The sequence below is a fragment of the Nomascus leucogenys genome, chromosome 24 (assembly GCF_006542625.1).
Source record: "Nomascus leucogenys isolate Asia chromosome 24, Asia_NLE_v1, whole genome shotgun sequence".
In the NCBI taxonomy this organism is placed as follows: domain Eukaryota; kingdom Metazoa; phylum Chordata; class Mammalia; order Primates; family Hylobatidae; genus Nomascus; species Nomascus leucogenys.
This window is the reverse complement of record NC_044404.1, coordinates 15,576,057-15,596,510: the sequence shown is the minus strand read 5'-3', so window position 1 is coordinate 15,596,510 and position 20,454 is coordinate 15,576,057. Positions and strand designations below refer to the sequence as shown.

Sequence of the window (20,454 nt, the reverse complement as noted above, 5' to 3'; positions counted from 1 at the left end):
TCAGATCAAATGGCACAGAGGTCTTTTTATTTCTCCTGCAGCAGTGGGTGGGCAAGGATATTACTCGAGGAGTCAGTGTTGATGAAAAACAAATGCCCAAACAGAAAAGGGGGCACAAGTGGCAGCAGAGACAGTAGTAACAGCTGCCATTTACTCGGCAATAATTCTGCAGGCCAGGCCCTCCATTATACACTAGATCTGAGCCCACAGCCGCCCCTTTGAGAAGGGAGGTAGCGATAGGTCTGCTGCAGCCAGGAAGTAGCCCAGCTCGGATTTGAACTTGTGTCTCATCTGGCTGCAAAGTCCGCACTCCTCTGTGCTGTGTCAGGATTGAGGAATTCATGAAAGCAGATGTGAAAAAGGATCAGGGATCTGAGGGTGACCACAAGCTAAACATGAATCCACAAATGTGACAGAGCTTTCCCATAAGCTAGTTTGGATGCATTAACAGAAGTAGAACATCTTCAATGAGGGAGGGAAGAGTCCTCCCCTAGGCTACCGCTGGAGAACAGTGGTTCTGGCCACCTCCCTTTAGGAAGAAAATGGGTGATGGGTGACAAACTCAAATGCCTACAAAGCCCAGACAGATACCGAAAATGACGTGGGCTGTGTTTAATGCAACAGGGAGTGGTGAGGACTGTGGCAAACTGCTGCTACCTGGTAAGGCTTCTAGTCCATTTTTGCTAAGTAGAAACAAGGGCTAGATGTTCTGACTTTTCGGGAGAGGATGGAAATCTGAACTTTTAAATAGATTTTATGAATTCAAAGTAAAATATTCTGTGGCCAAACATAACCTCCACAGGCCCTGTTTAGTCGCTGAGCTACCAGTCTGTGACTTCTGGAGAGCAGCACAGGCCACAGGAGGGGGCCAGGGCCAGGCTCCAGTCCTGTGAGGGGCCTGAGGAACAAGGGCGCTTGGGCCTGGGGAGGAGCAGACGCAGGGTGCGGGCGCCTCTATTTTCACACATCTGAGTCATCGTTGGAAGAGGAAGTGGACGTGTCTTGTGCGAGGGCAGGGGAGGGCGGAGGACTGATACTCTTCTGGGGCCTAACGGTTTGACCCAACTCAACCTAAACGGAAAACTTTCTGTCGGCCTGAGGCATCCAGGCTGGGACAGACTGTCCTGGGGTGGAGAACATTCCTCAGTGGTGGTGCTGAAGGCTGGAGGCTTTTAGGATGGAGGGCGGAGGTGGAGGGTCCACGCAGCCCTGAGGTCCCATGACTCTGTCATTCTCCCGTTTCTGTGCTTTGGAACACAGAAGACGCCCATGTCACCATTCCTACTTGTCTCCCAAGCGCTCTCGCTCTCTACTGTGTTTTACACTGTTTACAATTTTTTCCCAACTGGTTGTCAAGGCTACAACTCCGGGGTTCCCTCCTTGAGTCTCCCACGCTTCCCGAAGAAGCTGAGCCCACCCAAACGCAAACTCCACGAGGAAGGCTCCACCACGCTCTCACCCCCATCATCGGCGCTCTGAACTTACTTCCACATGGCCCTCAAGCCGAGTAGGGCTCAGCTGACTCTATCTCCCCGAGCGTACCTCCTTCTGGTGGGCCAAGCGTTTCTCCAGCTCTTGGACTCTTGTCTGCTCTTCCTCTAATGCTTCCTTCACTCTGTTCTTCTCCTGGGTAATGCTTTCCGCCAAAGCCTGAGTCAACGATCATTGTTTAATAGACATGGTTACCACGGCAGGAATTTGGACTCTGCCAGGCACCGCACAGGTTACCTCTTCCCTCCTGACTGCACCTCTCTGCAGGGACTGTGGGCAGCACAGCCCTGGAGCTCAGAGCTAGCAGGCCCAGACCAGAGCCCCAGATCCACCCTTCCCAGCTGCAGGGCCTTGATGTGGGCTCGAGCGGACTGTCTCCCTGAGCCATATACCTTCTTCTGCTGGGCCAGGAGGCTCTCCAGTTCTTGCATTCTCTTCCGTTCTTCCTCCAAAGTCTCTTTCGCTCTGTTTCTCTCTTGAGTAATGCACTCTTCCAAAGCCTGGAAACCAGTAACCATTGTTTAATAGACATGGTTACCATGGCAGGAATTTGGAAGCTGCCAGGCACTGCATGTGCTACCTCTTCACTCCTCACTGCATTCCCCTGGGGAGGCTGTGGGCAGCACAGCCTAGGAGCTCAGAGCATGTGCTCTGGAGTCAGAAGACCCAGGGTAGAGCCCCAGGTTGATCCTTTCCAGCTGTAAGGCACTGGGGAAGTGAAGCTATCAGAGCCTCAGTTTCCCTGCCTGTACGATGGAGACAGTAATAGTCTTCCTGTGTTGGGTTGATGTGAGGGGTGGATGGGATGATGAACACGAAATGCTTGGCACAGTGATAACCATGCTTCCCACCTTGCAGAGGAGGAAACAGGCTTACATTCAGGAATCCACCCAGTTTACTAGTAAATCACAAGAGGAGGGATTCTAACTCTGACCCATTTGATTCTGAAGCTTGTGTTCTAAACCAGAGGTTAGCAAACTATGGCTTACAGACCAAATCTGGTCTGTTTTTGTAAATAAAGTTTTATTGGAGCACTCTGTGCTTGCTGTGTATTGTCTATGGCTGCTGTTGCAGAAGAGCAGAGAGCATACGACCCACAAAACTGAAAATATTTACTATCTGGCTCTTTATGGGACAATTTGGCCAATCCCTGATCTAACGCACTGGTGTGTGCACAAACCAAGGGATTGTTGTCAACAACTGGCAATAAGAAAAGAATGCTAGATTGATAAAGCAACATAGAATTTTTTTTTTCCCTTTGAAACAAAGTCCTCAAACAAGTCAAGATTCATGAGAGGGAGGCTACTTAATGACCATGGACACATGTATTTTCGGAAAGGGCAGGTGACGGGAGTCAGAAGGTCTAAGGAAGGCTCATTTAGTCAGGACACTTGGCACTGAAGTCCAAGAGGTAACTTTCCAAGGAGTCCCCAGGGTCAAGTCCATCAATCCGAGTGCCAGAGGAAGGGCGACCTTCGAGTGTCACAGTCTGTCTGTCAGGGACCTGATGTTGCTTCCTCCCTCTGCAAGGAGGGTGGGATGCACCGAGGTTTGCAGGTTTAAAAGAGGGGCTGACGCCAGCTCTTAAAACACTCTGCCAGGCCAGTGTCGCCACGGGTGTCTAGGAAGACTAAGGCAGGCGCCCAACGCAGTGTTTAACATGGTGGGGCTGAAATATCAAACCCTGACAAGGGAAAAAGTCCATCCAAAATTAAAAAGAGAAAATAAGGCATCTGGAATGCCGATGTTAAAAGGAGAAGGTAATCAGAGAAGAAAAAAGGAAGTCGGTGGAGAGCTCTGTGAAGATTTTGAAGATTTCTAGGTACTTTCTGGTTTTATTTTCTTCTCTATGGAACGGTGCTGGCTTTTTCCATATCTAAGTGCCCTTCAAAATGTGCCCGTCTTGATTTATAGCTATCATTAATATGACCTTTATGCGGATTGCACATGATTTGGTCAGATGGCTCTTCTTTTTTAATCTTTTATTTCGCGAATGCAGAAAAGCAGAGAAAGAGGCAAAGAGAAGAGGGAGGAGGAGACTGATGTCTTGGGGTAACTGGACACACATGTGAGGATGGAGATAAAAGAAGGAGAGGTCTGGAGGGCAGGTGTGTGTGGTAGAGAAGGAGCTGGGGAAAGATGGAGAAGGCGGCAGGTCCAGTACTCTTCTGGGGAAGAGAGGAGATATCTGGGAAGAGTTGGGGTCCGGTGGATCTGGGGGGCCGCTGTCTTGAGGGGGCTGTGAGGAGGGGCAGCATGTACACGCTGCTCCACACCCACCCACAATAGTGGCTCGCAACCGTGGCTGCACTTTGCGACCACCTGGGAGTGCTTAGAAATCCCACAGCAGGGGCCACACCCTCACCCCACTTAGATCAGAATGTGGGGAGTCGGCGGGGAGAGGTGCAAGGCATTAGTAATTTTTAATCTCCTAAGTGACAAAAGTCATAAAGACAGTGAAATTCATGGGAGAGGTCCCTGAATATCAAAAAGGGCCAACCCTCAGGTATGGTGGATCGTGCTTGTAATCCCAGAACTTTTGGAGGCTGAGGTGGGAGGATCACTTGATGCCAGGAGTTTGAGACCAGCCTGGGCAACATAGAGACCCCATTTCTACAAAAAATAAAAATATTAGCTGGGTGTGGTGGTGTGTGCCTGTGGTCCCAGCTACTTGAGAGGCTGAGGTGGGAGGGTCACTTGAGCCCAGGAGTTCAAGACCAGCCTGGGCAACATAGCAAGATCCTATCTCTACAAAAAAAAAAGTAATAATTAGCTGGGTGTAGTGCCATATGCCTGTGGTCCCAGCTACTTGGGAGACTGAGGTGGGAGGACCACTGCAGCCTGGGAGTTTGAGGCTGCAGTGAGCCATGATCACACTATTGCACTCCAGCCCGGGCAACAGAGCAAGACCCCATCTTAAGGAAAAAAAGGGCCAACTCTAGGACAGTGATGAGAAGCAGCTCATTAAATAATACAGTTTCCTGGCCCTCTCCAGATGTTCTGATTTAATGGGTCTGGGGTGGAGACCAAGATCTGTATTTTCAGCAAAGCATCTGGTTGGTTCTTATCAGGAAACTTTGGGAAAACCTTCCTCCAAGACTTCACCCTAAGAAAATGTGGATCTGCAGACTGGTAGCGTCAGTACCATCTGGGAGCTTGTTGAAAATGTAGCGTCTCAGGCCTGCTGAGACAGAATCTGCATCTTAACCAGATCCCCAGACAATTCATGGGCACGTTCGAGTTTTAGAGATGCTGCTATCTTCTAACTGGCTTGGTTTCTAGAAAAGTCAGTAGCAATTTTGGCCATTTGTTTCCCCCGGTATGTATAAAGAGAAAGCAAAAGACTGAAATTTGTCATCTGAAGTTGATCTTGCGCACATTTAGAAACAGTCTGTCAGCTACAAACCAGAACCTGCAGCGATGACTCAGATCTCATAAAGCCGAAGGCAATAGATACACAAACAAGGCACTGTTTCCTGAAATTTCAATCATGCTGCCTTTTCAAGTTGATTTTGCTGTGAGTTTTAGAATTCAAACTTCATGTTAAATCCTCCCCAATTATTCACCCTGTTTAATTAGTTTCATAGCACCAAACAGAGTAGCTGAGATTTCTCTAAGTACATGCCCTCAATTTCCCATAGAAAAGGCCATTTCATCAGTTTCCAGTAGTAAAGCAAATGGCAGGGACCACCTTACCTCCTTCTCTTCTGTCAGTTGCCTGATTTTGGCGTTGAGCTTCTCCTCTTGCTCTAGCCTCTCCACGTTCAGCTTCTCCTTCTCTGCCAGATGCTCCCGCAGCTTTTCTTGCAGTAAAGACTGCTGAGTTTCCTGAGAACTGTTGAACTTGATCTGAAACGCGAGAAAAGTAAACCGATGCTGATGGGGGACAGGCCTGACTAAAGAGTCTTTCCACATTTGTTTACCAATTGTTTACCTTTCTGGGGACAAAGGTTTACCCAGAAGTTTCTTAAAATCACAGAACACTACAGCATGCCGTGGTTAAGAATTCAGACTCTGGATCTAGAAAGAATCCCAGCTCTAGTTGTTTCTAGATGCTTTCTCATTTAGAAAATGAAGTTAATAACAGTATTGACCTTTTAGAGTTGTAAGGATTAAGTGAGATAATGATGGAAAGCTTTTAGCACAGTGCTGAGCACATAGTAGGTGTTCAGTAAGTGGTAGGTGGGTGTGAGGAAAAAAGCAGTCTTGTAGGAGCCAGGAGGCTTGAACATTTGTCTTGATTCTTCACCCATTAGCTGCGTGACACTGAAATTGTCCTTATCTGAAAAATGAGAAGGGACTAGACCAGGGGTTGACAAACTACAGCCCACAGGCCAAATCGGGCCCACTGCATACTTTTGTAAATAAGGTGGTGTTTTTGCTTTGTTTTGTTTTTGTTTTTGTTTTTTTTTGAGATGGTGTCTTGCTCTGTCGCCCAGGCTGGAGTGCAGGAGCATGATCTTGGTTCCCTGCAACCTCTGCCTCCTGGGTTCAAGTGATTCTCCTGCCTCAGCCTCCTGAGTGGCTGAGATTACAGGTGCCCACCACCACACCTGGCTAATTTTGGTATTTTTAGTAGAGACGGGGTTTTACCATGTTGGCCAGGCTGGTCTTGAACTCCTGACCTCAGGTGATCCACCCGCCTCGGCCTCCCAAAGTGCTGGGATTACAGGCATGAGCCACTGTGCCCACCGTAAATAAAGTTTGATTGAAACAGTGCCATGCTTAGCAGGCCCATTGCTTACCTATTGTCTATGGCTACTTTCATTTTACCATAGCAGAGTGGAAGAGGTATGAATATGGTCTGCAAAGCATAAAATATTTACCATCTGGCCCTTTACAGAGAAAGTTGCCAATCCCTGGACTCAAGCCTCTGTGGCTTATTGGCATGGTGGTCCCTTCTTCACCCCACTCTATCCATGTTTAGGGTTACGTAACTTGCAGTGCCCGCCCAAATTTTGCCTCCAGACGCGGAACTCAGCCATGTGACTTGCTCTGGCCAATGGGATCTTAGCAGACATAACACAAGCAGAAGGTTGAAAAACACTACGTGATTGGGCCACTTTCTTTTGTACCTCCCAGTCTCCGTGAGAACAGCCTAGGCTTGCTTGCTGGGGGATGAGAGACACATGGAGCTGAGTCGCTCCAGCTGAGGCCAGTCTAGATCAACCAAAGGCCAGCTAACACCCAGACAAGTGGGTGGGCCCATCCAAGGTCAGCAGAGCCGCCTTGCCACTGACCCCAGACACGTGAGCAGTAAATAGCAATTGCTGAATGCCGCTGAAGTTTTGTGGTTATTATATAATACTATTATGGCAATAGCTATCAGAATGATATAACCCATAAAGCTCATTTGCCTCTAGAATATTTCTTTTAGTAATGCTGCTGCCTGTGCTATAGATAGCTGTACTTTGTCCACTGGATTTAGTAAACACAGTTTTCAAAATCTGCTGGCATTAAGGCTGGGTGCAGTGGCTCACGTCTGTAATCCCAGCACTTTGGGAAGCTGAGGTGGGTGGATCACTTGAGGTCAGGAGTTCAAGACCAGCCTGGCCAACATAATGAAACCCTGTCTCTACTAAAAATACAAAAATTAGCAACACATGGTGGCAGGCGCCTGTAATCCCAGCTACTCAGAAGGCTGAAGCAGGAGAATCACTTGAACCTGGGAGGTAGAGGTTGCAGTGAGCTGAGATTGAGCCACTGTACTCCAGTCTGGGCAACAGAGTGAGACTCGAAAAAAAAAAAAATCTGATGGCATTAAGTCTTCTGGGCCTTTGACAGAGGAAAACAAACAGTGTGGTTGGCCCAGGAGGCCAGAGAGAGGGCAGCACCCTATCATTGTCCTTACCCTCCTGGGAGATCTTAGCCAACCTTTTCTGTACCTCTTCGTGTGCAAATGGAGAAATCATTTCACCTATTGGAGGGTGTGGACTGGACTAGCGGATAAAGAAAAAACAGGTTTCAAATGCACAGTGCTATATAAATGCCAACCAGGGGCCGAAATAAACTTTGGAAAAAAAGAAATTAAAAGAATTACCTGAAGTTCCTGGGCCTGGCTCATAAGTTTTTTATAATGTTCCAGAAGATATATCAGATACAAAGAGAACCCTTAAAAAAAGAGAAGCAGGAAGAATGTAAGTATAAATTCAACTCAGCTCCAAAGCTTGCCAGACAGGTGGATGAAGGCAACGTTGCCATCCCATCAAAACAACATGAGCTGCCATCCAACCTGTGGTTTTAAAGGAGTTGATAAGCAGCCGGGCACGGTGGCTTAGGCTGGGCATGGAGGCTCATGTCTGTAACCCCAGCACTTTGGGAGGCTGAGATGGGCAGATCACCTGAGGTCAGGAGCTTGAGACTAGCCTGGCTGGCCAACATGATAAAACCCCGTCTCGACTAAAAATACAAAAACTAGCTGGGTGTGGTGGCGTAGGTTTGTAATTCCAGTTACTTGGGAGGCTGAGGCATGAGAATCGCTTGAACCTGGAAGGCAGAGGTTGCAGTGAGCCCAGATTGTGCCACTGCATTCCAGCTCAGGTGACAGAGTGAGTCTCAGTTTCAAAAAAATAAAAATAAAGTGGTTGATAAGCCTTGGTTGAGCTCACATCCAACTTTCTTTTTGGAGGTGGAAAACAACCCATCAACAGAACACCTATTTACTGTCTGCGGGTGCGAAGCATGGTGCTTAGTGTGGGGGATGGTCTAAAGCCAAGACCTCCAGGGGCTTACAGTTCAGTCTGACAGACAAGGTGTAAAGGCCTGCTGGAAACATGCAGTGACCCCAGGTGGCATGTAAGTGACTGCTGAAGGAGAGGGGAGGGTGAGGGTGTCAGAGGAGGGAGAGATCATTCACCTGGAGTGAGCGAGTAAGGCCACTTGGTTGAAGAACCACTGAGTGTGGGTGCTGTTGGGTGGGCAGAATTCAGTGAGCTGGGGGAGGGCACTTCAGAACAGGGATGTGTGGGGCTGAATGATGACCCCCTACGATTCCAGGTCCGAATCCCTGGAACCTGTGGGTGTGACTGTACAGGGCAAAAGGAGCTTGGCAAATATGATTAAGTTCAGGATTTCGAGATGGGGTGTTATCCTGGATTATCTGGGTGGACCCAATGTCATTACACGGCTTCTTATAAGGAGACAGAGGGAGGCTTGACCACAGACAGAGGGGAAGGTGATGTGATGGAAGCAGAGACTGGAAGATGCCACACTGCTGGCTTTGAAGATGGAGGAAGGGGCCACAAGCCAAGGAATGCAAGGAATGAAGCTCTAGAGGCTGAAGAAGGCCAGGAAACGGATGCTGCCCTAGAGCCTCAGGAAGGAAACTTGGCCCAGTGAAACCAAATTAATCCTGAACGCTAAGAGAATAATGTGTTGTTTTAAGCCACTCTCCTGTGGTCATTTGTTACAATAGTCACAGGAAGCCACAGCTTCATACCGGGATGTTGGGGTGGTGGGGGTGGGATTAGGAAAAGGCAGTGCACCTCCAGGGAAGTGCTGAGCTTACTTGGGCTGGAGTAGATGATGGGAGAGGGAGGAGCAGACAGTGGAGGAGGCGTGGAAGGGTGAGGTCAAGCCGTGACATGCCTGAAACCATCACCTTGAGAGAGGAAACTTGATTTAAACATGACTGAAATGTGCCCAGTGGGTCCCCATTTTATAGATGAGGCAGTGGTGTTCTGAGACGCGGGCCTGCCCAACGCCACACAGCAGGCCAGTGGCTGAGCCAAGACTAATTGGTGTGACTCAAGGTCTGAGTCACTCCTATTCCAGCGGCCGACAGAACAGTGAAGTGGCCTGATAAAGAGTGTTTTGTTTTTTTTTTTAAGAAAAATAACTGAGCTGCATTCGAGAGGCTGGAGCTGGCGGGGTTTCTTTGCTGCAGCACTGCTGATATGTCGGGCCGTATTGCTGGTATTGCACTGCTGATATTGTCGAGTCTTTGCTGTGGGGGCTGTCTTAGGCATTGTGGGATGGTTAGTAGCATTTCTGGTCTCTACCCACTGGATGCCAGGGGCACTCCTACTCACCCACCCCAGTTTTGGCAACCAAAAATGTCGCCAGACGATCCTGGATGTTGCCTGTGATAAGCTCCCCTCCTCTGAGTGAGAGGCAGGGAGCTCTGCTAAGGGCCCGAGAGATGCCCAGATATTCAGTGCCGATCCTCTAACCGAGGGTGGGAGAAGCGAGGATGAGAAGGAAGAAAGGGAAAGCCTTTTAAAGGGGTAGAATGGTGGCCTCGTCATCAGATGGGAAAGAGACAGGTTGGGGTTGGGGTGGGGTGTGGCAGGGAGAGAGAAGGAACCACCAGGCTGTTTCACACATGCTGAATTTGAGGCACTGGCAGGACTCCAGGGAGGGAGGGTCAGCAGAGAGCTGGACATGCCAATTGGCAAGGCTGGACCAGCCCAGCCCATCCAGGGTCCTTGTGTGAATGAAGAAAGAGGCCCCCTTCCTCCTGGTGGCCATGGCCCCTGGCCAGGGACCCCACCTGCTGCCTCGGCTGGACTCCCTGCACCACTTTCCCGGCAGCCCCTCCTGCAGAGGCGTCCGTGTGGATAACACAGGAGTGTCTGGGGAAGCCCGGAAGTGCAGAGTTTCTTCGTGAGAAAGGAGATGGGGTGGACCAAGGGCTGACTGCACAGGAGAAAACACCCTCGTTAGGGACAGGAGTCGGTGAAGGGGGCTGCTGGGAATGAATGGAAAAGATCAGGAGGGAAGCAGAGTGCCAAAAGGGTTTCAAAAAAGAGAATGAAGAGTGTTGGGCAGGTCAGAGACACAGTCCCCGGGACGGGGGTGGCCTAGTCAGTGCTGCGGGTGGTCCGTGTCAGTTACTCGGCAGAAAGTCCAAGAAGCTGGCAACGAAGACCGAGGGTGCAACACGCTTCTTAAAGATCACAGGTGAAGACAGGAGTAAGAGCAATTGAAAAGGAGCGAAAGAAGCGATGGATTCCAGAGAAGAATGATTTTTTCAGGATGGTACAGCCATCTTGAAGTGCCCCTTTGATGGCAAAGGGAAGGTACTAAGAGGAAAAGAAAGGCCGCCAATGCCAAAGAAAGAAGAATTTTGTGCACAAGGTCCCTGGGAAGGAGAGGAAAGGGGAGACAGGGCAGGGTACGTGCTGCGTCTAGGAGGAAGACCTAGTGGGGATAATGGAGGGAAGGAATAAAAGATGGGCAAAGAGAGAAAAAGGAAGCGAGGAGAACATGCTCTTGTGTGGGGCAATGCACCATTCGGAGGATTTCCAGCACAGAAGCGTGAGAACAGCAATATTATAATAATAGCACACCTGCTGCGTGCCAGTGCTATGCCAAGAGTTTGATACATTTTTCTAATCATTATAAACAACCCGGCAAGGAAGTGTGTTCGTACTTATAGGTGAAACGACAGAAGCTCCCCAAGGTTAAGCTACAGAGCTGGTAAGTGTTAGAATCAGAATTCACACCTAGATCTGTCATTGTCTTTTCAAAGGGTTTGGAGGCTTGAGAGTACAGGGTTGGGTTGGTGCGTTGGAGAGGTGCATTGCAAGGATACCAAGATGGCGGAGGAGGTGAGATGGCCGGGCTGACATTGGCTTGGCCCATTGGACCTGGTGAATACAGGGATTTGTGGAGGCTCTGTTGGGAGGAGTCTGGGATTTTGCTTGGCTGCAACGTGTGACCCAGGAATCAACGGGGAAGGATGAAATCATGGTTGGGATCTGAGGAGGACTAAGGGAAGAGGTAGTTGAGGATGCTGAAGGGGAGGCCAGTATTTGATCACATTTCTATTTCTAGATTAGACGACTAACTGTAATCATAATGGGGATTTTGCTCTTTGGGGGAAGGAACAAGTCTTTCTTATACTTCTGTTTACAAAAGTTATATATGTTGGTTATAAAAACCCAAATGTTACAGAAATTCATAATGTGGGAAGTGTTTGCCTCTGCGTCTTCATGTTCTGCATGGTGGCTGGCACACAGGGGCCCTCAATGAACAGTTGTTGAACAACTGAATGGAAGTCAAGGTGCAATGCAATCCTGCCCTGCTGGGATAATACTCCTAACGGTTTGATGTCTTTTTCTCAAGGTTGTTCTTTTGCTCAGTTACTGACATTTTAAAAAAAAATAAAAGCACACCAAGCATATTATTGCAACGTGCTGTCTTTTCATTTAAAGACACAGTATATCTTGGATAGTTGAGTGATTTGTCATGCATGCAAGAAAAGTCTTTTATTTGTAACAAAGTCTTGCAGAAATAGACACAAACGACGGAGCTTGCAGAGAAAAATGTAAAAAATCCTTTCCTTCCCTTATCAGAGGAACCCTGAGAAACCAGGCGGGAGGAGTATTCAGCTGACTTTCAAGGTGCCGCTTCAACATTCTTATCCTCCCAGCTGAACCACACAGCAAATCCTCCACCCTTCCGAACACACCGGACCCCAGCAGGCCTCACCTTGTGGGCTGCACATGACGTCTCACAACAACACCGCAAGTCATTTCCCTGACATTTACCCCACCTGGATTCCCCTGGGGGATTCGTTTCAGGATTTCCGTCCTAGTTTGTGACGCATGTTTTATCTCTTAGGAGGATGTTCTAAAAGGCAGGTAGCCTGGTGGTCAAGAGCAGGGAGTTTGAGGTTGGAGGGGCGTGGACTGAGTTGCAGCTTGGCCACTTGGCAGCCAGGACCCGAGGCCCACTGTCAGATTCTAAGGAGGAGGCCTCTAGAAAGGGCTCTTGGCTTCAACCCAGTTGAGGGCTTAGGGCTAAGGAAACCCCATTTGCTGCTAAATGGAGACAGGGCAGAGGCTCCAGAGGATGTCACCTGGGTGCAAGTAAACCAGGCTATGTGGCCCACATGCCTACCTGGCTGGTGGCTACCCACGTTTAGGTCAGATTAAGTCAACAAGTATTTGAGGCTGACGATGACAGCAGCCCCCACCGATTACGAGCTGACTGTGACCAGCACTGCCATGCATGTATCCCGTCACTCAGTCCTCATATGCTGCTAGGAGACTGGATAGCCATTTCATGAGCAAGTAAATGGAGACACAGCCACGTCACGTAACTGCCCACACAGCTAGTAGGTGCACAGCTGAAATTCAAGCCTTGGCAGTGGGTACCCAGAGTCCCAGCTTGGAACATTATTGTGATACAGACGGGGCTTTCTGTGGTTATGGCTCAGGGTAGGAATCAGATGCGATTTACCTTAGGGAAAGACAACTCTTAGCTCTGTCACTGCCTGAGCCGATGACAGCACCAATTCTTTAGGGACTGGGCATGTGCCTGGTACCTTGCTGCAACTTCAGAGGAAGTGTGTATGTGTATGGGGGTGGGGTGAAGGGGCAGGGGTCATAGGGAAGACACAGGTGTTAGGGTCACAAAGACCTCAGTTTGAGTCCTAACCCTAACGTACCAGCTGTGTGACCCTGGGCAACTTTTTAACGTTCCTGTGTCTCAGTTTCTTTACTTTTAAAATGAAGGCTGGGCACAGTGGCTCACGCCAGTAATCCCAGCCCTTTGGGAGTTGAGTGGGTTGATTGAGCCCAGGAATTTGAGACCAGCTTGGGCAACATGGTGAAACCACGTCTCTATAAAAAACACAAAAATTAGGTGGCATGGTGGCACACGCCTGTAGTCCCAGCTACCTGGGAGGCTGAGGTGGGAGGATCGCTTGAGCCTGGGAGGTGGAGGTTGCAATGAGCTGAAATCATGCCACTGCACTCCAGTCTGGGCAACAGAGCAAGACTTTTACTCAAAAAAAAAAAAAAAAAAAAAAGATAAAGATGGTAATCATACCTGCCTCACTGGGTAGGTGGGAGGATAAAAGTACACAATGTGTGTGAAACACCGAACACAGTGCTAAATCCCCAGGAAGAGCTAAACAACCCATGCTTTCTACCCTTCTCTTAGGAGCTAGAAATGCAGGCGGCTCCTGGGAGTGTGCAGGATGGCAGTGAATAGACTGGGGACTCCCTGTCAGCCTCTGTAACGTGAAGGGCCTCAAATCACCTTATCCTGGTGGAGTAATCAGAAAACCAGCTTTGAGCCAGTTTCCTCATTTCTAAAATGAGGAAAATGGGCAAATTATTAACCCATAGAGTTACTGTGAGGATGAAATGAGATAATGTATATAAAATGCTAGAACCGTATCTAGAATATAAGTCCTCAGTGATGAATGACTATCATTGTCACCATAATCACCATCATCACCGTTATCATCATCGCCCTCCTCTTTCCTCCTCTTCCCTCCTCCTCCCCATCCTTCCTCATCTTCCTCTTCCCACTCCTCCTTCTGGATTAGCTCTGGGCTAGGAATTAGGTACAAGAGTAGAGAATATGGGGCATACTCTAGCTCACCCTTTTCTTCCAGTCTTTTGGGCGCTTAACGTAATATTGCTTGTACTAGAAGAGAAAATGCCTTTTACCATCAACTTTCTCTTCTGCTGAGTGGACAAAAGATGGGCCCTGCTTACTAACCTTTCTGTTATTCTCCATTCTTTTTTTCTTGACTTCTTAGAACCAACTAGTTGTAATCACAGAATATGTGGCCAGCAGACCACCGTTTCCCCAACAAGTTTTCCATGGAACATTATTCCAAGAGGTTAGTTGCGGGGGTAAGGGCATCAAGAAAGGAGACCAGTAGTTTGGAAATACTGTTTTCTTTATCCCCTTCTTGTTGACCCAGGGCGCGTGTTAACAAGGGAGGGATTCTGCAGAAACCTGCTTAATGTTGTTCAAATCTCACGACTCTTATGAAGTCAGGAGAAGAAAATGGCTGGTCTGAGGAATGCTTGCCTAAGATCAGTCTTCCTTAGCCTTTCTGGAATTACTGGCCTGAAAGCTTAACTTTACAATCCGTGTTTATTTATTTTTAGACAAGGTCTCATTATCACACAGGCTGCAGTGCAGTGGCATAATCAGCTCACCGCAGCCTCGAAATCTTAGCCTCAAGGGATCCTCCTGGCTCAGCCTCATGAGTAGCTGGGACTACAGGCCTGTGCCACCATGCCTGGCTAATTTATTATTATTTTTTATTTTTTGGAGATGAGGGGTTTCACGATGTTGCCCAGGTCAGTCTTGAACTTCTAGCCTTAAATGATCCTCCTGCCTCAGCCTCCTACGTTGCTGGGATCACAGGCATGAGCCACTACACCTGGCAACAACCCACATTTCTTAACAGTAATATATGACTAGATTTATAGACTTAGTCTAGATGACTAAGATGGTCTTGGGAGTGGGAAGGGGACAGTGCACACGTAGCTTGGCTCTATTATTACCAGGATGGAGATCATGGTCTTTGTTTTAGTTCCGGTCTTGAAGAACGAGAACTCTGCTCCATGTTTTACCTCATTTCAAGTAAGCTCACGACTCTGCCTTGATTGCAATAACAGTAACACTCTCTGCTACATGATGAGGGGAAGGTTCCCACATAAAAATTAATGTTGGTTTTGCTTTTGCTTTTTAAGAATGTTACCCCACCTTCTGGATACTTTGGAAGCATCCTGCTGCAGATGTTGAAGCGCCAGGGTTGAAAATCACTCCTCTATTCTTATTCATTGTGGAAAGAATATAAAATTGACGCAGGCTCTCTGGAGGGGGATTTGGCAAGAAGGAGTAGCAACAAGCTTCACAATGTTGGAGTTCCTTAAGGTGCGGCCCTGTGCTCTTTCCCTTCCCTCTCATTAATTTCATGTAGGTCATGAGCTTACATGAAATCAGGCAAAACATGGAGCGAAGTTCTCTGGCTGTTCTTCAAGACTGAAGAATAAATTATCTTCCTAACTGATACCATTCACATCTATGGCTTTAATCTTCCTTCCTTCCTGCCTGCTTCCCTGCTTGCCTGCCTTCCTGCCTTCCCTCCTGCCTTCCCGTCTTCTGTCCATCTATTCATCCACCCACAGACCCACCCACCCTTCTATCCACCCACCCTTCTTCCCATCCATCCACCCACCCACCCACCCATGCTTCCATCCATCCTTTCTTCCATCCATCCATCCATCCATCCATCCATCCATCCATCCACACACCCACACTTCCATCCATCCTTTCTTCCATTTTTATTTATTTTTAGACAAGGTCTCACTATCACACAGGCTGCAGTGCAGTGGCATCCATCCATCCATGCACCCGCCCACCCACCCTTCCATCCATTCTTTCTTCCATCCATCCATCCATCCACCCACCCACCCTTCCATCCATTCTTTCTTCCATCCGTCCGTCCATCCATCCATCCACCCACCCCCCCACCCTTCCATCCATCCTTTCTTCCATCCGTCCGTCCATCCATCCATCCACCACCCACCCTTCCATCCATTCTTTCTTCCATCCATCTGTCCGTCCATCCACCCACCCACCCACCCTTCCATCCATCCTTTCTTCCATCCGTCCGTCCATCTATCCACCTGCACTTCCATCCATCCATCCCTCCATCCCACAGATATGTATTAGGCCCCCGCTGTGTGGCACATGCTCTCTGGGTGCTGAGGATACATCATTATTACCTATCCCCAGACAAGACACCCAGGGAGACAGCTGTCTCTTGGGCATCTCATCTCAGATGTCTCACAGGCACCTCACACTCCTCTTCCCCCTCAAACCTGGGCCTCATCCTGCATTCCTTGCTCTGAGTTTTAGTGAAGAAATCACATCCATCTTTTACACACACCAGAAACCTCGAGGTCTTGTTGACTGTCCTCTGTCACTTTCCTTCCAACCATCTCCAGTCCTACCACTGAGGCCTGTTGATTTACCTCTTACTCGTCCCTGAATCTTCTTTCTCCATCCCCACCGTGCCCTAGGGCAGCCTTGTCATCTCTTACGGCAGCCTGCCAAGTGGCTCCTGGGGCACCACGCTGCCCACCCTCCAGTACATTGTCCACTTGCCACCAAGATGACTGTCTCAGAATGCAAGCTTGTCCAGATCCTTACTTAAGGCCTTTCACAGGCTTCTCACTGCCCTTAGAATAAAGCTTCTTACCAGGGCCCTGCAAGACCCCACATGCATGGCCCTGGGAAGCTCCCTGGCCAGCCTGCCCTACCCTGTTAGCCCCGTGTGCTCTCCATGCTCCCCCTGCCACCACGCTGCTCCTGTGCTCAGAATGCTCTCTCCCCCTTCTTTAGCAAACAACTCGTATGCATCCTGCAGATGCCCTGCTCTCCCTGACCAGATTGAACCCTGCACTTCATAGCAATTGTCACCACTCAACTTTCATGTTTGTTTGAGTGATTTTCCCATTAATGCCCACCTCATCCTTCCCCCTGAGACCATAAGCTCTTAGAGGGCCTGTTTTTTTCCCCAGTATTTTATTATAAAAAATTTCAAATGTATGGACATACTGGAAGAATTTTACAGTGGACCATACACCCATGACCTGATTCTACCTGTTCCTGACCCCGTTACGTCTCTGCCCTGCACAACATGTGGCGTCTGGTAAGCATGCATGCAATCAATCTTTGTTGAAAGAAAGTGGTTCATACCTCTCCACCTCTAGGAGAATAAAGATAATATGAGCAGGTATGTGTGCAACAATGTTCATCTCAGCATGATTTATGAGTGTGAAAAACTGGAAATCACCTAAGTGCCCATGATAGGGGATTGTCTAAAACAATGGCATATCCTACACAATGGAATCAGTAACCACTGTCAGTAACAGCGATGATGTAGGTCTGTGTCTACTGACATAGATGATGTGCCATTAGGAATAAACCAAAGAAAATTGAGGGTAACGTGACACTATTTTTTGTCAAATTAAAAGTCAATAAACATTCAGTAATGCCTATTGTGTGCCAGGTACTATTCCAAGTACTTTCCATATATTCATGCATTTTAATGATCACAACAGCCCTAAAGGGTGGGTACTCCCTATTAGCCTCATTTTACAGATAGGGAAACTGAGGCATAGACAGGGTAAGTGACTTGCCTGGAATCACGCGGCTATTTCCATGGGAAAATGCCTTGGAAGTTAAACAGCGTAATTAGACTTTGCATAATTTCGATTTAATTTTCCTTTTGCCTCTGTTTTGTTTCATTTTTCTTCAGTTATCGTGTCTCACTTGTATGTGTGTATTTTTTTTTTTTAATGGAAAATTACGCCTCAAGCAGAGAAGAGGGGGTTCTGGAGAAGGGAATAGACTTGGCCAGATACCCAGGAAGACTTCCTCAACAGATGTCCCATCATGCTGAGATTCAACGCGACATTTTAGAGTCATGCAACCATGTGAGAAAAAAAGTCCCAGTAACCTTTGTTGGGGCTGGAGGGCGGGATCCCAAGGTCCCGGAGGAGCTGCTCCACCTCCTCCAGCCAGGACAGCGCGTGCCTCAGGACGTCCAGCACCACCTTCTGCAGCCCCGAGACAGGTGGGCTCACCTGGAGGTGCTGAAGAAGGTCGACTTCCTTCTTCAGGTCACGGCTGCGACAGGACATTTTCATGCAAGCCTGCAAAGAGGTGAGATCATGAGGAGCCCAGGCCCTGTGGCCAGAAATAGCCCCTGACGTGACCTTCGAGGAACAGCGTTCTCGACTGCCATGAAGCAGGCAGCGCCACGTATTGGCTGCCTTGGGAGGACTCAGTTTTTTTCTTTTTTGAAATTTTTATGTTTTGACAGGTTTTTTTTTATACTCTAATTTGCACTTTTGATGGTCAAAGCAAACCCCCTTTTAGGTCTATGAAACCCCAAAGCCAAAGTACCATCAACAGTTTGGCTGCAATGAGAAGCAAATGTGGCTACTTCTTTTCTCCATTCGTCAGAATTCCTGCCAAGATCAACACACAAGCTGGTCGGAAAGCGTGGTTTCCTGATTTGAAAGAGTGCTGACAAGCCAGCATTCGCACAAACTCCCCAAACAGGAGCTGCTGATTTCCAGAGAAAGCAGAAGCCACCGCCTGCTCTGATAAGTCATGTCCCAGGGTGGGGGCCGCAGGGCCATGGCCAAGTCCTCCTGTCCCTGCTCCTCCAGAGTCAAAGGCAACGGTGTGGAAACCGCCTTTTGTGGCTGGGCCAAAAAAAGAAAATGCAAATAAAAAGCAGGAATGTTTCTTTGGTTTCTCTGGAAATAACATGGGGGCTATGAAAACAATTTCTTTTTGGCTGGGGATGTGGGCCGCTCAAAGTCAGTAATTGAAGATGCTCAGGCATCTTTTTTGGACATGCCAAGTTCTCCTGGGAGGCATTTTTTGAGGCCCTTTGTTTTTTCTTCTCCAACAAGTTTCTCCAACAAGAGGAAAAAGTGGATAGAAAAGCCAAGCATTTCTGCCCAACTTGCTCCAAAAAAGCTGGGCAATTTCCCAAATAAGCCGCACAAAAATTAGACAAAGAGACCATTTGTGGAAAGCATAAGCAGGGGCCACCTGGCAGCTGTCCAGCGACATCCTCAGCTTCTCGACGTTCTCGGTGGTTTCCTCCTGCTTGGAGTTGCTCAGCTGGGTCTCTTTCTGGAGGGTCCACTTTTTCTGCTGAAAATTGATGTTGTCCTCAGTGACCTGGGTAATTTTCTCTATTAACTGGTGAGAAAAAGAAAAAGGAAAAAAAAAAAAAAGATGTAATATACAGGGGTGGGGGGCCCTGGGGGAAGGGGAATGGGAGAGGGGAGAGATGCAACTTAAGTTCCTGTCTCAGCACGGGAGGACAGAGGTCCTGATATGTCTCGGTGATAGCTGTCAAGGGGGACGTCGGTCCTGTCACCAGGGAATGAGTCCCGGAATCAGAGATTTTCTTTTTTTTTTTTTGTGATGGAGTTTCACTCTTGTTGCCCAGGCTGGAGTGCAATGGTTTGATCTCAGCTCACCGCAACCTCTGCCTCCCGGGTTCAAGCAATTCTCCTGCCTCAGCCTCTGAAGTAGCTGAGATTACAGGCATGCACCACCACGCTCGGCTAATTTTGTATTTTTAATAGAGATGAGGTTTTACCATGTTGGTCAGGCTGGTTTCGAACTCCTGATCTGGGGTGATCCGCCCGCCTTGGCCTCCCAAAGTGCTGGGATTACAGGCGTGATCCACCACTCCCGGCCGATCAGAGATTATTTTTACGATCCAAAGGCCTGTCTTGTGGCCCTGAGTTTGTTCCAGATTCTTCCGTGTTGTATAGGGATTCAGAACACTAAGCCTGATATTATGGGCTCATAAGCAGCAGGTCAGGTTCTCCCACGCCCGCTGAGAGCAGCCCACGGCACATTTTCCCATCTGTGCTTTGACACAGGGGGCTAGAAAGTGTAGTGGAAGAACAGCAAGGCAATCATTACAGCCAGACATCCACCCTCACTGCCACTGTCAACTTTTCTCCTCTGAAGGAACGCGCCAGAACGCACTGGCTGTGGGGAGGCGGCTCCCTTTCTCCTAGTGCTAATGGAGGCGAAACATGCTTGTCTGGAGACCAGAAGTAAGCCCGAGTGGTTTAATTTGATTTTCACAGACACATTTCAAGGGAGTTTTAACTGGCTTTTACTTTAAAAGCCAGGAAATCCCATAAAATCAAAACAAATCTTTATGGTGTAGCAACAGTGTGAAAAATATGCCACCAACAAAAACAGAAACATATGCTCCCAGGGTCTGGAATCCAGATCCCCGAAGAAGAAGAAGAGGAAAGTGAAGGAGCCACATGGCAAGGACGGCAGACTAACCTGTTGGTCGGTGACGGGCTTGTCAGGGAACGGCTTCGCCCGTCCGTAGGTGGCCTTGATGACTTGACTTCTGAAGTGCTCCAGCTGCAGCAGAAAGGGGGCAACAGTGTCGGGGGGGCAGTGGGGGCCGGCAAGCAAGCGGGGGCAGCGTTTCCATGGCAGGGTGCGGGAAACAACACTTAGCAGGGTTTGGCACGCCTGAATGACCATTCCGCGTTAGCAGAATCTTCACCGCTCACGGGGAGTGGCGGGACCCACAGAAGAAAAGAGAAGAGCAGGCTTTAATTACTTTTTAGGCACGCCTGCCTAACCCGAACGATGCCTGTGGTCAGTGCACACACATGTCTCAAACCCTTAGAA

The 20,454-nt window shown here is 48.5% G+C and overlaps 1 protein-coding gene across 1 annotated transcript in view; it reads right to left on the bottom strand.

The window, feature by feature from the left end:
* The window catches only part of FHAD1 (forkhead associated phosphopeptide binding domain 1), a 144,970-nt gene that overhangs the window by 48,902 nt on the left and 75,614 nt on the right, over positions 1 to 20,454 (bottom strand). The window contains exons 11-16 of the mRNA XM_030805368.1: positions 20,095 to 20,178; positions 18,826 to 18,978; positions 17,717 to 17,912; positions 5,183 to 5,340; positions 1,884 to 1,991; positions 1,543 to 1,650 (exon numbers count right to left, since the gene is read on the bottom strand). Coding sequence (XP_030661228.1) covers positions 1,543 to 1,650; positions 1,884 to 1,991; positions 5,183 to 5,340; positions 17,717 to 17,912; positions 18,826 to 18,978; positions 20,095 to 20,178 — 807 coding nt within the window. The remainder of the gene's footprint in view (positions 1 to 1,542; positions 1,651 to 1,883; positions 1,992 to 5,182; positions 5,341 to 17,716; positions 17,913 to 18,825; positions 18,979 to 20,094; positions 20,179 to 20,454) is intronic.